General features: G+C 41.0%; 1 protein-coding gene across 1 annotated transcript in view; it reads left to right on the forward strand.

Annotated features, from left to right (window-relative positions):
- The window catches only part of NRAP (nebulin related anchoring protein), a 57,983-nt gene that overhangs the window by 28,279 nt on the left and 13,465 nt on the right, over positions 1-16,239 (forward strand). Inside the window, exons 22-32 of the mRNA XM_079975965.1 lie at positions 300-404; positions 1,151-1,258; positions 3,919-4,230; positions 5,804-5,908; positions 7,153-7,251; positions 8,489-8,593; positions 9,755-9,862; positions 11,653-11,763; positions 12,711-12,908; positions 13,328-13,432; positions 14,970-15,068. Of these exons, the coding sequence (XP_079832091.1) occupies positions 300-404; positions 1,151-1,258; positions 3,919-4,230; positions 5,804-5,908; positions 7,153-7,251; positions 8,489-8,593; positions 9,755-9,862; positions 11,653-11,763; positions 12,711-12,908; positions 13,328-13,432; positions 14,970-15,068 (1,455 nt within the window). The remainder of the gene's footprint in view (positions 1-299; positions 405-1,150; positions 1,259-3,918; positions 4,231-5,803; positions 5,909-7,152; positions 7,252-8,488; positions 8,594-9,754; positions 9,863-11,652; positions 11,764-12,710; positions 12,909-13,327; positions 13,433-14,969; positions 15,069-16,239) is intronic.

Below are 16,239 nucleotides of genomic sequence, written 5' to 3' on the forward strand. Positions count from 1 at the left end.
GAGGGTTTCAGACTGAGGTAAAATACACAGTCAGATAGCCAGTCATTTCACAAGTGTTTTAGCACTCATGCTTTTTCATCTTTCTTTTCATTTTATTCTTTGATATCAACCATAATTGTTCAGTCTAAAACAAATTGATTTTGAGGCAACTTAAAAAAAATAAAAAATCATTGACGGTACAAACCATGCACTAACTGGATGTAAGTATCCAGGAAGTTTACCTTTGAAAATTGTTACGTATTGCTTATTAAGACAAATATGCCCAGTGCTGATACTGTTTGGTCTGCCTTTCTAAACAGGTTGCATACAGGTCAGGAAAAGAGGGTTTTCTTCATAATTACAGCATCAGCAAAGATGAGCCCCTCTTCATACAAGCCAGAAGAAATGCAGCAAATATCAGTGAGGTATGGATGGGTGGGAATCCTGTGCTTTCATGCTATTGAAATAATTATTCTGTGGCTAATTATTGATGCTTTCTCAAGAGTGGTTCAATGCATATATACTATAAATGTGTGGTTGCTGTTTTTTACCACTTTAACTTTCTTTGATTCCCACAAATAATTTTGGGAATTACAGTTTAATAAGAGTATTGAGAATGCAAGCCACTGCCAGATAACTACAGTTTCCAGGGGGCCTCAGGCTTGTGTTGTTCTGTGTTCTGTGAGCTTGTTTTGTTCTGTGTTATAGTAGTTATGCCCTTAAACTGCTCTTTCAGCCCTTTAACATATGCAATACAGTGGTACCTCGGGTTACAGACGCTTCAGGTTACAGACTCCGCTAACCCAGAAATAGTACCTTGGGTTAAGAACTTTGCTTCAGGATGAGAACATAAATCGTGTGGCGGCAGCGGGAGGCCCCATTAGCTAAAATGGTACCTCAGGTTAAGAACAGTTTCAGTTTAAGAACGGACCTCCGGAATGAATTAAGTTCTTAACCCGAGGTACCACTGTATTGGTACGCTAATGGAGGAACTCCTAAATTTAAGCAGTAGGCAACATGCAGGTTAGAATAAGAACACTTTTATCCAGTGTGTTTTTAATAGCTCATGAAGCCACAGGTTTCTGGTACCATTTGAAACTTTGGGTGTTACTGTTATGGCAACGGTGCATAGTAACAAAAATAATAATTGTGGCATTGAACATCCTTTTAGAAACTGTACAAAAGTAGTTGGGAGAGCCAGAAGGAGAAGGGATTTGAACTTCATCTTGATGCCATACCATTCCTGACAGCCAAAGCAAAGAGGGACCTGGCAAGTGATGTGAGTACTGATTCAAGTTGAACACACAAGATGGGATTCAGTGTCACCCTAAGGCAGTCATTCCATCTGTGTGAGCATTGGAATGATCTCCCCTCTCCTTCCCCTGTGCGCTGTCCTGGGGGGTTCTCTCTACCCTCCTGAGGAGATCTGGGGATGGTGCAGGGGGAAGAGGAGGCAAGTCCTGTTACATTGGCTTCTGCTTGTGCAGCAGCTTAGTTGAATCTGGTCCATCGTTCCTCTAGGGAGCTAAAGTGTGCCCCTGTGAGCAAGTCTTAGGATCTAATTTAAGGGTAGTGTAGTCTATAGCAAGGATGGGGGACCTGTGACACTCCATATGTTGCTGGAATACAGCTCTCATTCCCTCTAACCATTGGCTATGCTTGCTGGGACTGATCATGGGTTCCTCACACCTATGTTAAAAAGGTAAAGGTAAAGGTACCCCTGCCCGTACGGGCCAGTCTTGACAGACTCTGGGGTTGTGCGCCCATCTCACTCAAGAGGCCAGGGGCCAGCGCTGTCCGGAGACACTTCCGGGTCACGTGGCCAGTGTGACAAAGCTGCATCTGGCGAGCCAGAGCCGCACACGGAAACACCGTTTACCTTCCCGCTGGTAAGCGGTCCCTATTTATCTATTTGCACCCGGAGGTGCTTTCGAACTGCTAGGTTGGCAGGCGCTGGGACCGAGCAGCAGGAGCGCACCCCGCCGCAGGGATTCGAACCGCCGACCTTTCGATCGGCAAGTCCTAGGCGCTGAGGCTTTAACCCACAGCGCCATTACCTGAGCTCCAAATCACAGTACTGAGGACTGACCAAAACAAATAAACCCCAACCGAAATGACCTTGCTGTATGTTCCAGATGTTGCTGTTGTTCGTTTTATTTATATTAATTTGATTTATATCTCACCCTTCTTTCTGAAAGAGCCCAGGGCACAGAAAATTATAAAGCAAACAAACACAAAAGATCTCAGAACAGTTACAAGCATTATCTCAGTGAGCGATCTCAGGGTTGTCGGGGCAGTGTCTGTTGGTCAGAGTAAATGGGGGTGTTTTTATTTTTTCCCCTGGAAAATCCACAAAATTTCCTGGGCATCCCACAAAGAACTGCTACTGAAAAGACCCTGTCTTGGGTCACCGCCAGCTGTGTAGAACTCAGCGGTGGCACCACCAACAACAAGGCCTCACCTGCTGAGATTGTTTATATCAGGGAAGGTATTCTTTTAAGTACTTGGATCCCATGTCATTTACAGCTTTATATGCTAGTCCTACCACCTCGAATTTGGCCTAGTAGCTTACTGGCAACCAGTACAGCAGTACAATGGTCTCATCTGGCTGCCCCACTTACTAGTCCAACATCCTGCAATAAGTAGTATTTAGTCTCCCACATTATCAGATATTGACACTTTTATCCCTCAAAACACAGGATTGTCAGGTGGAAAAATGTATGGTGCAAGAAAACTAAGCTATTGAATTACCATTAAACACAATTCTGTGAAAAATTTCAGGGGAAGAACTAAACTCTTGCTACTATGAAAGGTCTTAGGACAGGCTTCCTCAACCTCGGCCCTCCAGATGTTTTGAGACTACAATTCCCATCATCCCTGACCACTGCTCCTGCTAGCTAGGGATCATGGGAATTGTAGGCCAAAAAGCATCTGGAGGGTTGAGGTTGAGGAAGCCTGTCTTAGGATCTGTTTCCCAAGCCTCTGAGTGTAGATATTACCTGAGCTCCGTATCTCTGCACCTTTACCTGAAACAATACATTTTATTTAGCTTGTGCTAATGCTCAAAAGCACAACTTGACCTTTTGATCTGCAGCTTTCCAGTACCACTCCAAGATTCTATGACTTCTGCAGAAAAAATAATAATAATACAAAAAACAAACACTGAAAATGTGCTGCCCTTTCATGGTGTGCAAAAGCTGCCCCTCTAGGCATCTACCTCACTCTCCCTAATGGTAGGACCGGTGCTGTCTCCTCAAGCTAAATAATTGACAACCCAAATAACAAAGGAACTATACATGTTTCTTTGGCAAGTGTGTTGTTCTTTGGGGCTACTGGTTCAGTCAAGAAGGTGCAACACTCTCTAATGATGCAATACTATGCATTTTTACTTGGAAGCGAATCTTAGTGTATTCAGTGAGAAATGTGTTTAGGACCTTAGACTGTGGTTCTAAACAAATTTACTAGTGTGAATAAGCCCCGCTGAACACAGTAGGACAGATGCGTAGGACTGTGCTAATAATGACATAAAACGTAAATCATATGATGCATTTTCAAGTAACACAAAGGCTCCCTGCCCCTGGGATAAAGCAGTAAATGAAAAAGATGCTCCTTTTGGAAACATTAAAAAAGAGCATGCAAGCATCCTCATTTTGTGCACTTCAACCACATATAAAAGTTAGTCCTTATTACTTGCTTTCTGCTTTTTGTTGAGCGGGAAAAGTATGCTTTTGATGTACGGATGTGTTGTACTTAGACATATTAAGTTTGCTTGTCAGTAGTTTTGCAGGAGGCCAAAGTGCCTTTTCTGAAGTAGCCTATTAAACCGCTTTATTGAAATGTTCCGTTTACTTCAACCCGATGCTGTTGCTTACAATGGCTTTGAGCTTATTACCTTTCTTTGTACCTATGATCCATTCCCTGCCCCCCCTTCTTTAACAGGTAAAATACAAGGAGAGTTATGAAAAGACGAGAGGAAAGTTGATTGGGGTGAAAGGTGTGAACGAAGACTCGCAGATGGCTCACTCGCTTCATATGTCGAAGATGCAGAGTGATCTGGAATATAAAAGGGGGTTTGAGAATGTAAAGACCCAGTATAATGTGTCCATGGATATGATAAATATTGTCCATGCCAAGAAAGCTCAGGATTTGGCCACTGATAGGGGATACAAGACAATTCTTCATCGCTATACTGCCTTGCCTACAGATATGAAGGTGGAATGGGCAAAGCGGGCATATGACCTGCAGAGTGATGTAAGTTACACATTGTCTATATTTTAATTATTTATTTTTATTTTTATTGTTTAAGATTTATATACCACTTTTTTTAAAAAAAACCCTCTAAATAGTTTACATAAAAGAATATAAAATATTCATAAGAAAATACCAATTAAATCACCATATGGAAAAGCCTTTCTGGGTTAATCAAATAAATTAAGTGATTTAAATGAGAACTCGCATTCACAGTCAAGTACGGGTTAACTGTTATGCTAAGAACACTGTTGCACAGGGTCCTGTGCTATATTATTTCATTATTTGAAAGAGTCACAGACTATGCCAGTCCCTACTCTGGTCTAGTTCAAAATCACTACTAGCTTAAAACATGGTGGCCGTTAGCCATAACGGGGTAAAGAATGGCCACATTCCAAATTGAAGAGAAATTTAAAATACTTGTAGCTTGGCTAGTATGGAGCATATTTCAGTGATAGGTTGACTGAAGCAATCTGCCCTTTCCCTTCTGCTCCAGTTAAAGACCAAAGGACCAGATAAGCTGTCCTTTTCATTTTTAGACACACACAAAAAATGATTACATTTGTTCAGTGGTGGTTGGTACCCATTGGAACTGGTAGTGCAGAAGACAGGGAGGCCAATAGTAGATGGGAACCAGCAGTCGACTGAGACAGAGCCAATGACAGGTGGAGCCAACTATTGTGGGTTGGCTCCCATCTCCCTCCCTACTGAGTTCTGCAAGGCCAAAGGAGGAAGGTGACAGCCAGGGCTACCTTCTTGCCTTGCTGTTGTAAGGAGGCAGGCAGATGGGGGCTGGCTAAGGGCAGGCTGAGGTTGGTGGGGTAGTGCCCTGCTTGCTCTGAGGAACCAGACTCCACTGCATTTATCCTCCAACCCAGCAGTTTGTATAATGTTACGCTAGAACAGGAAATGAAGGAGCCCTGGATGTTGTGAAGCAACTGCAGCTTTTCACACACCTGGTTTAAAGGAATGTTATGCTTCTCCCCCATATTTGGTCCTATAGGTGCAAGATAAAGGTAAACCACAAACACACGCCTATGGAGATGCCTCAAGTTTGATAAGTGGTTACATGTTGTCACACATCACAAGTTCTGGCAAATGTCTACCATCCACCCTAGGGCTGCAATCATGTCTGCGGTTACATGGGAATAGTCTCATTGGACCAAGCGGGACTTACTTACAAGTAAACATGCACAGGAAAGAGTGGAATGTCTGATGAGAAATCTTCCGGAACATTCCTGCACTGTTTTTAGTACTCAATATCCCTGCAGTGTTGATTTAACCACAAACCATTAGCAAGCTATAACAGGAGGGTTTTTTAATATAAAAAAATAAAGCTTTTGAAAAACCTTTTCTTTTAAATCTTATAGCAGAAATGTTTGCTGTTGGTGATATCACCATCTCTTTTCTTAACCCCCCCCCCCGCTCCCATTTCTACCCACAACTGCAAAGAAGTGGATAAAACAAAAGCAGTCACTAATTTGGCTCAGCTGGTGTTCTGATGTGTGAATTCTTTAGGTGGCATTTTAAATGTGCGAGCAGCAACAATGGGGCATTTTTCTTTTCCTTTTGTCAGAACCGTTACAGAGCAGATTTGAACTGGATGAAAGGCGTCGGATGGATCGCCACTGGGTCATTAAATGTGAAGCAAGCTAAGAAGGCAGGAGAACTCATTAGTGAGGTGAGATTTCATGACAGCACATAACAAAACTTGCCGCATAATGCGTGCAAAATGTCTGTATAAAATTAAAATAATTTCCACTCAAAGGGGGAAAAGAAAAAGGCATCCCACATGAAAGCCCTCAAAACCAGGAATAGGACTCGTAATTAGAGGGAAGCCAGATACCAAACACAAAACAGTAGGAGTCCATATAGCCTTTGCAAAAACAAAGTAGGTGACAAATGATATCATGAATAATAATGACAATCAAACAATGCTCAATTACTACCCCACTAGCTTAGGTTTTTTAATGAAGTGAATCAAGAAAAAGCCATATAAGGTGTACTTATAGGCACAGAGAACCTATTTTTAACCAGGTCTCTCTCCCCCCCCCCCCTCTCTCTCTCTCTCACACACACACACACTTCAACAAAGAGCAACAATGCAGCTTGGTGATGATTTTGAACACAATTAAATTGCATCATCCACAGTTAGAGCCTCTGAGATTCTAAAGGGTCCCATCACTGACAATTATATTAATTATGCTAAGAAGGCCTTTATGCACACTCAGATTGAATACAGAGGTGAAGATGGTAAAATAAGAAGTATATCAATGTCTCAGTCTGAGCATAGGTCTTGTAGGAAGTTTATAGTGTTTTAGCCATGGTGGCGCAAAATAAATGAAAGTGCACGTTCAAAATGCATATGCCACAGATAGGAGTCAGAGCCTCTGTCATACCCACTTGAGTTCAACTCTCTGAAAATATTGTTCGTTACTGGCTTCAGTTTCCCATGAAAGCATGCCCCTTGCATCTTCCCTTGATGTAGCGCTTCTTTTACAAGGACATTGCATTTTCAACACCTGAATGACAGCTCCTGGGAAATGTTGCTGTTTTGCCTCCTATTGTTGAATTATTTTGCCTCCAGAAGACCCTGTTAATACAAAATGCTGTTTTGTGTTTCAGGCCATTTGAAAAAGATTTTCCAGTCATGGGACCTTGGGTATTTTAGTAGGCGTAGATCATCTTGAAATATTTTCCTTAAATTTAAGTGAGATTTCTTTTAAGGATTAATAGGTAAAGGTTATTGTTAAATGGAAACAAATATTAATCTGAAAGTTCCTAGGAGATGAAGCTAAGGAAAGAGGAATAATAATTATGTTCACAAATTCACTCTAATCTCAAGCAACCTATGATTTTTTTTCTTTCAAATAGCATGAAAGAGCAGCACAAAATTCACAGCTTTGATCTTTTTCTGCTCAACAGAAGAAGTACCGTCAGCATCCATATGCTTTGAAGTTTACCAGTATTAAAGACACTCCTGAGATGATCCAGGCTAGAATTAGTTATAACCAGGCTGTGGATGTAAGTTATAATGTATATACATTATGATTATAAGAGTGGTATCCTCTTTGAACGACCTCATTGAAACACAGGCTTTCTTTTTCACTCCCTGTCACTGAGATCATTCCTAGGAACCAAGAAATTTGTGTTCTAATCAGATGAACCTTACAAAGGCCACTTTTAATCAGAATGGAAACCTTCCATTCTCCACAGAGCCCAATGGGAAACCCTTGTATAGAACATTTAACATAAATGAACTTTTTTACAGATGCATTTTCAACTGAATTCTGACTGATAACATTTTATATCAGTGAATTAGAATATTTGCAATCTGTAATTGGACCAGTGCCGTATTGTTTTCTTTTGGGAGGTTCCAAATTTAAACCAAAAAATCGGAATAAATAAATATTCTCAAACTGGGTATTAAAAAATTCATTCCAGCAGTCGAGTTCACACTCATTCAAGCCAATGAGAATGGGATCCAGTAAGTTCCCTTGTGCTGATGGACAGAGTTTTGATTCATCAGAGGTATTGGCTAATGAAGGGGTGGTAATATCTATGGATTCCCCCATGCAGCCTCTCATTCCACCTTCCATCCTGTTCTAGAGGGTTCACCAACTATCTGAAGGCATTTTTCAGGGGAAGTTGGGTTCTGCAGTGGGGGGGAGGACTCTGCCAACATTGCATCTTCTCTATTCTCTTCTAATAGTCTTTGGTGGGTGCCACTGCTGGATCAAAAGCCTTTTGTGAGTGCAAGGGCACCAAGTGGATTCCACCCTATGAAAATGTGTGGTCTGCTTCATAGAGAATTATTCCCATGTGGTCATAGGCATGGCCATGCCTGAGGACAATTGCATGTTAGCCGCCCAGAGTGGCTGGGGAAACTCAGCCAGATGGGCGGGGTATAAATAATAAATTATTATTATTATTATTATTATTATTATTATTATTATGTTGGGGAATGCCTTATCTTGTAGTATTAAACACCACTACTGTGTTACTTATTTAATAATTTACTTAATATGGGTGGGGTATAAATAATAAAGTATTATTATTATTATTATTATTATTATTATTGGTGTGGGGCTCTGCTAAGATCAAATTGCTCAGACAGCTTCATTTGGGAGAGCTGATCCTTCAAATAATTTTAGTAATTGTAGTAAGAATTGTTTTACATAATATAACTTTTTAGTGGTCTGTGTGAACCACTGTGGCATATGTAGCAAGCGTCCTATACGGTATTTTTCGTATTTTGCAGAGGATATATAAGGAACACGGAGAGAATGTAAAACATCATTACACCCAAACGGCAGAACTTCCTGAGATCTTTCAAGCTAAACAAAATGCTGTGAATATCAGCGAGGTGAGATTTCATTTTGTGCCGTGTCTTGCAGTGACATCATTTCTTTCAATAACATATTGTTCTTGGAGACTTCTTTACACTCATCATAGCTGGAATTGATAACAATGCATTTGGATTTCTGCATCCTGAGAGCGATCATGTTAAGACTATCTCAGCCCGCATGCAATGACTGTCATTGAAGCATTATCCCATGCCCATATGCCTTAGTTTCCTCCTTTACTTTTAGGAAAGGCAGCACAGGTTTGTGTTATAGGTTCTGTGACTTGGTCTAAAAAGACTTGCTAGGAAGACGCAGAAGAGCTGAGCAACTAGGGCTGAGGTGAAAACTGCTGAAAAAAGAATTTTACCAATCTTTATGTGAGTCAGAGAATAAATGGGGTGGGGTATTGTGGAAAATTTTGCTGACAGGTTCATAGGGAGAGGGATTACTTCATTTTCTTTATATGCAGCATCAGTGACCGGCCACCATTTTCTTTACGTCAGGATGCTTCTGATACAGCATCATTCTGGGCCATTGTGGGGAGGGAGATGGCAGCTGACACAAACATTTCTGCCCCCATATGAACACTGGCAATTACCATTTCTGTTAGTGTCCGGCTGCCATTCCACCCCCCCCCCCATGATGCCTTGGAACAGTACTGCATCTGAAGTACTTTGTTTAAGAAAACATCCATATTATTGCCACTGCCTCTGGTGGTAGCAGCAAAATGATGCACAAAAGAAAAAGCAACCGCCACTACTGAAGGCAAGTGCTCTCTGAAAATATGGCCTCCAAGTGTTGCTGCCTGCAGATGGAGTCATGGAATTATAACTCGGTGGGTTGTATCCCTGATTTTTCTGTTTAAACTTACTGGATTAAATCCAGACGAACATAGTTGGACTTGGGTTCCCATAGAAACCAGTAGAGCTTAAGGCATTTGCCCTATTGATTTCATTGTAACCTTAGTTCAAATAACTGGGCCTGGATCTAGCACACTGTCATCAGTGAAGTGCAGCGTTGGAAGAGAGCTGTGACCCTGAAGTGCACAAGATGAGCCTAAAGGTATATTTGCCAAAACTAGGAACAAGGGAATTAATGCAGGTTTCTTTCTCGGCGTAGGTTCATATGCATATGATTGGGGAGAGAGCTTCACACTGTTCCGATTTACTGTCTTAAAACAGATTTGCTACAAGGAATCCTGGAAGAAGATGCAAGATGGGGGTTATAAACTGAAACTGGATGCCATTCCTTTCCAGACAGCAAAGGCTTCCACTGAGATTATAAGTGATGTAAGTTGATTTAATAGCAATATTGACTGGTACAAAATGGGAGTTCTTAGCTGATAAAATTCTCCAGGGGGCAATTGGCATGGACAGTGGGAAGGCAGAAAGAAAGCCTGTGTCTTATGTTTGAAGAGAAAATACAACCAGCTCTTGATGATCTCTACAAATTGTGTGACTGGACTAAAAAAGCAGACATAATTCAGTGTTAAGTAAGTGTATCCTGATGTATGTTAGGTGTCAGGGAGAGTCTTATCTATGCCAGCTGGACAGCATTAAGCCTCTGACATTAGGTACATAATGATAAATTCGTGTTTTCCTGAGTTTAATACTTACTTGAAATATTTCTTTACCGTCCTTCATGATCAAATTCGCATTAACAAGTTGGCTACAATTAAACTGGGGAAAAATCCTGGGGTTTAGTGAAAATAGGACCCTAATGTGCAGTGGTGTAGCAAAGCCAAATGGAACATTAACAAGGGTCTTGGACAGGCTGGAAAAAAAAGCAGCTTATAACCTGCATCCTTCCTTAGCTCAAGAGCTGTAAGATAAACACAGAAAAGTATTTTTGCTACCATGCTTTGAAATAATCATATCCCTTGAGTCAAAAATAAAGGAGTCCTGAATGGAGAAGCCTTCTCTCTTATGGCCTGTTGGGATAAAAGAACTCTTGGGTTTTATTAAATAATAAATATATGTCTTTAAATAAAATTATTTTATTAAATGTATAACAAACGCAACCAACAGAGTATTCTGAAAATTCAACAAAAGAGAAAAAACAACAATTGAGCATGGTCAGGTATAAGGTATTGATGCAAAAGATATAAAGAAAAATATAACAAGAGGCTTGTACAAAAGAGGCAATTCAGCAGTATTCTAAGATAAGACATAAACAGCAGATCAAAAACTCATATAATCAAAAATAGTGCCATATGATACTTTATTTGGTTGGAATTAAAATACAGTCATACCTTGAGTTACAGATGCTTCGGGTTGCGCACCGTGCTGAACCTGGAAGTATCAGAACTGGTTACTTCCGGATTTTGGCACTTGTGCATGCACAGAAGCACCGAATCGCGACCTGTGTGTGCACGGACTGTGCACACTGCGAACGTGCTTCCCGCACGGATCACGTTTGCAACCCGAGCGTCCACTGTATATGAATTCATTGTGCCTGAAACTGGGTAGCACGCTGTTTTTTTTAAATGTTCCTTCTGCAGATTCTGCTGAAATTATAGCCCTCTTCAGAAATGACAAACCTACATTCATTCGATGCCTGAGTGCGAATGAAGGCTTCACCAACTAGCTTTGCCCACCAGAGCTTGCTGCGCATGCAGTGCAAATGTTTTCAGTAGGGAAGCCTTTAACATGTACAACTGTATATACTATGGTTTCCGTGTCATCTGGAACCACAGTCAAGAAAAGGTCTAGATTGCAAGGAGCCTGGGCGAGTGTGTGTGATGTCTTCCCTGCTCCAGACGTTCCCACTGAATGCGTGGATTCCAGGGGGCAGGGCTAGTTGGCACAGCTCCACTCCCTACATTGATTGAACTGGCAGGTGTCATTTTTAATGAGGGCCTCTCTCTTAGTGAAACAAAGTTTCTTCTACTTAGTAGATATAAACTGAAATTTCAAACTCCCAATCATTTTTTTTTTTAGCAGAATATGCCTATTTTAATGCAGGTTTGGATCTTTATTTAAAATACTGGCTGAGAAGACTAGAAAAAGTAATGCTGTGGTGGCCAGTATGTTTCTGTAAATCCTCATGCCCTTGCTTCGTTTTTTTCCTCTTTCCTCAGTACAAATACAAGGAAGCATTTGAGAAAATGAAAGGGCAGATGATTGGCTCCTGTGGCTTGGAAGATATTAACATTTCTCATTCTGTACATGCAGCTTTGCTGCAGAGTGATGTGAGTATCACAGGGTATGGAAGATGAACCTAGAATAAACATAGCTCAGCACGACAGATGACCTTTGATAGGTACTTTGAATGATGGAACACTTCCTTTTGAGTTGGCAGTACTCTCACAACAGCAGCACGATTTGTTTATCCATATTGGGCAGGACTCACCTAAGGAGTCCCATCAATGGAAGCTGGTACAAGAGGGCTTCCTTCCCATGGGCAGGCACTAAAACCCAGACTTAACAATGGCTATGGGAGATAAGAAGCAGCCTGCAGGCTTATAAATGTCTTCCTGCTCCCCTTGCATGGTCAAACTCTTACCTTCTCCTTCGATCCATCCCCAGTTCCTTTTCAGAGCAATTGATGGCATATCATTATATCTGAAATTTGGTTAACTGTGTTGGTGAGGCTCGTTAGACAACAACGAGAAACTGAGCCTTTAGCGTCATTGGAACAACCCGCCAATAGGGATTCAACAGGTGCCAACTTTAAAATGCCTGGCGAAAACTTTTCTATTCCTCCAGGCCTGTCAATGCAGGCTCTTAAGAGTACACTGCCTGCCCCACCCCAATGGTCTATTGATGCTTGTTTTTAATATATTTTTAACTTTTTATGATTTTATTGTTTGGTTTTATGTTTTTATCCTGTTAAAAACCACTGTGATGTGATATATATATTGGTATATGTACATATTTTTTATAAATATAATAAATAAACACACACTAGCCACACCTGACATTTCTGATTTCCTAACCATCTCACTGTCACCATCCAGAGGACTGTATAATATGCACACTGCACAATAGGCACTATAGAATGAGGCTGCCTGAGTTTTCTTTGCTGTTCCAAGTTTGTGTTGTAAGCAAATAAATTCAATAGAATGTTAAGCAGGTTTGGGTTTAAGCCATGGCGTTGAAATAACAGTATTTCTTCCTCTTTTCCCCCCTTCCCTAGGTAAATTACAGGAAAGCTTTTGGCCTTCAGAAGTCTCAGTTCCGCCTGCCCTTAGACATGGTGAATCTGGTACATGCCAAAAAAGCCCAGTCTTTGGTCAGTGATCAGGAATACAGACAGTGGCTTCATGATTATACTTCTCTGTCTGAAGATGTTAGGCTGAGGTGTGCCAAGAATGCTTATAAATTACAGAGTGAGGTAAATGAAGTTATTCTTGAAGCCTTTAACATTGGGGGGGGGGGGACTGCGACACTGTGGTTTTATGCTTTGTCTGTCTCTCAGTACCAGTGACCAGAAATGGTTTTTATTGCACAGTTTCACTTTAATGGTCTTTCCATCTGAAATTAGGAGGTAAAAACCGCAATAATCTACAATTTTCTTAGAGACTATTTATATTGAGCTTCTCTTCCTCTCTTTCCCTCCCCCCATCTCTCTGTAATAGATATAAGTATGTACAAAGTAAACACATGAACACAGAATCTGAAAATATAATTCCAATATGCTCGAATGATACAGACGTCTTGAGTAGCAGATGTTACTTCTAACGAATGCATTTAGATGGCTATATTGCCTCTCCTATTCCATGTTGTAAATTACTTTTGATTGGTTTCCCATAGAATTTATACAGGTCTGACTTGAACTTTATGAGAGGAGTTGGCTGTATTACACCAGGGGCCTTAGAGATTGAAGCAAAGAAGAAAGCTTCTGAACTCATCAGCGAGGTAACAAAAGAGGGTTTTGATTTTTTCACTACAAACAAGAGTTTGCCAGATGTCTGTGTAAAACTGGGCTGGCAAAGTAACTCCCTGGATTAAGGGTGGGCTCCCTTCCTCACCCTCCCTCTTTATTTGATCACTCAATTCATGTCCTGGGTGAACTCAATGGAGTTCAAGGTTTTTCAGACCTTGCTAACTACTTTCACAAACTTTCTATTCTGTAATCAGGACCCAAGTGGTTGGTACGTTAGGGTGAACCTTTATAGAAGGAAATGTTCCTTTCCAGATGAAAGAGAGGCTGTGTTCTGTTATTAGACACAGAATCACATTTCTCAAAACCCAGGTGGCTCCATATAAGTGGCTTGGAGATAGAATTTCTCCTTCTCCCCATCTCTGTTCTTTTTCTTTTTCTTTATTAACTCTCATCACATCTAGTTTGGCCCAGAGTTTGTCTCCAATGATCACATATGTCTCTTTCGTTTCTGGGACTTCTTTCTTTTGCAGAGCACACACACACACACACACACACAACACACAAGTTCAAGCTTCGCACGAACCTTGTTGAAGAGCAAAATTCCGATTGGTTTTAGCTGAGCTATATTATACTTCTGGTCAGGAATTTCCTTAGGTTTCCCTCTTTGCTGTTACCTTCCATCATTTTCTGTCTGGGCTCACGAGTCATATCTCTATGACATAGTCCTAACTTCACTGAAACCAAGTTCCTCATTGCATTTTCAAAAAGCTAATAATTGTAATGAGAGCCAGAATTTCTCCTTTTCAGAATAAAAGTGCCCAGATTTTAAAATCTAAAACAAAACACAAAAAGTACTGCTGAACAGGCCACCCAGCAAAATGCCCTTCATAAGCCCATTGCACCCTGTCAGCCATGGGCTTACCAGACACAGTTAGTTAGTACACAGTGGGAAATAGTGTATTTCTATTTCTGTATTGCCATTCTCTATTCCGTTGGTGGACTATGAACCAACATTCCTGGTGACTCAGGCTGAAATGTAACTCACAACCTAAAACATTCTTCTCACATTGAAGCTCTACCCTAGCCCAGGTAGCTTGCACGTGAGCAGTTCATGTTTATTTTTATTTAATTAATTACTCATTCAATTTTTTAAATAAAAAAATCACCCTACATCCTAACAGATTTCAGAGCAATGCACAATACAATATAGTTAAAGTAGCCCCTACCATTTTAGCACATTTTTTTAATATCCCAGAAGCTAAAAATGCCTCCTGCTTTCCATATATATCTGCCATAACCACCTTTCAGAGACAGGTCACGAGCACACTTCAGCAGTGGTACTGCCAACTGGTCCTTGCATTTATGGGGTCTTCCAAACTTAATAAATAGACATGGATCCAGCAGTGAGTTAGGAGCATGGGATTAAATTGGCACAGAGGTCACCGAACCAATCTTTTTTTGCTGACCCCATTGTAAAGTCTAAATCACCAGGAGCATTAAAAATACAATGTCCTCATCTCAAAATGTAACGTAGCTTCTGCATTCCTCTTCCTTTGTGTGTGAATTCAGAGTAAATACCGTCAGCAGCCGAATTCCTTCAAGTACACATCGGTGACAGACTCTCCTGGCCTCCTTCATGCAAAATTCAGCAATATGATTGCTAATGAGGTAGGCTCTGCTAACGTGGATCAGAAAATATGCTGTTTAAAATGCAATGAGCTGAGGAGGGAGTAGGGAAGCAGGCTCTGAGAAATATAATACATCAAAAGGAGAGAAGAAGGCATCATCGATTTATCCTTTAGCATAGTTAGATCATTTTTTATGATTCCTGGACAAACATTTAGTATCATTTTGTCAATCAGATTTGCTCCTTTAAAACAAAACAACGGCAAAAATAAAATAAAACTAAAAATTAGAGCAGCCATTTGATATGAATTCATGCAACTGGCTTTCTTTTTGTACTTGAAAGCAGCCATAATGCAAAGAAATGCAAAGAAGGAGCACACAAGGAGGACAGTCTTCGTGATGGTTAATGTGTGAGGTGCTGAATAATTCGTTCAGGAACCCACTTAATGCACCTGAGGCCAAGAATCTTGTTTCTGATTTTTCAAAAACATACAGATGGCCTTGCAAATTCATTATGCCATTAAAAAAAAGAGGGGGGGTGGAATCACATTTGGGAGCTGACATGCTCCAAACTGTGAACTTCCTTTTTTAAGAAAATGTTCATGGCATTTTTCACAGCAATATTGAATGTTCCTAGAGATGTCATCAAATAAGGCTCTTAAGAGTTAACAGGATGTTACCCGTTAACATCCTCTGCCATCAGAGCTCTATTTATTATTGCCAGTCTGAAGCTGGCTCATACCATGTCAGCCTTGCTTTGGTAGGTTTGTAGCCCTTAGCAACTCATTTTGTGGCATCAGTTAGACTAGTTAATTAAAGCATTTTGATGGACTACAATAGTGCCCCAGATTACTTCCAATGCAAGTACTGTATTTTTCGCTCTACAAGACACACCCGACTATAAGACGCACCTAGTTTTAGAGGGGGAGAACAAGAAAATTTTTTTTCTCTTCCTCTCTGTGCAGCGCCCCTTCAGCGAAGCAGCAGGATAAGCGGAGCCACTTCCATTTCTCCTCCCACTTTGCTGAAGGGGCGCTGTGCAGAGAAGGAAAGCTGCACAGCGCCTCTCCACCACACCGCCCCCTCTTGCTCTCCTGGCTTCAGCGAAAGCAATGGGAAGCGCTCCAGAGGCCTCCCACTGCTTTCGCTGAAGCCATGGAGCCTGCATTTGCTCCATAAGACGCACACGCATTTCCCCTTACTTTTTAGGAGG

This window comes from Podarcis cretensis, assembly GCF_951804945.1.
Source record: "Podarcis cretensis genome assembly, chromosome: 5".
NCBI lineage: Eukaryota > Metazoa > Chordata > Lepidosauria > Squamata > Lacertidae > Podarcis > Podarcis cretensis.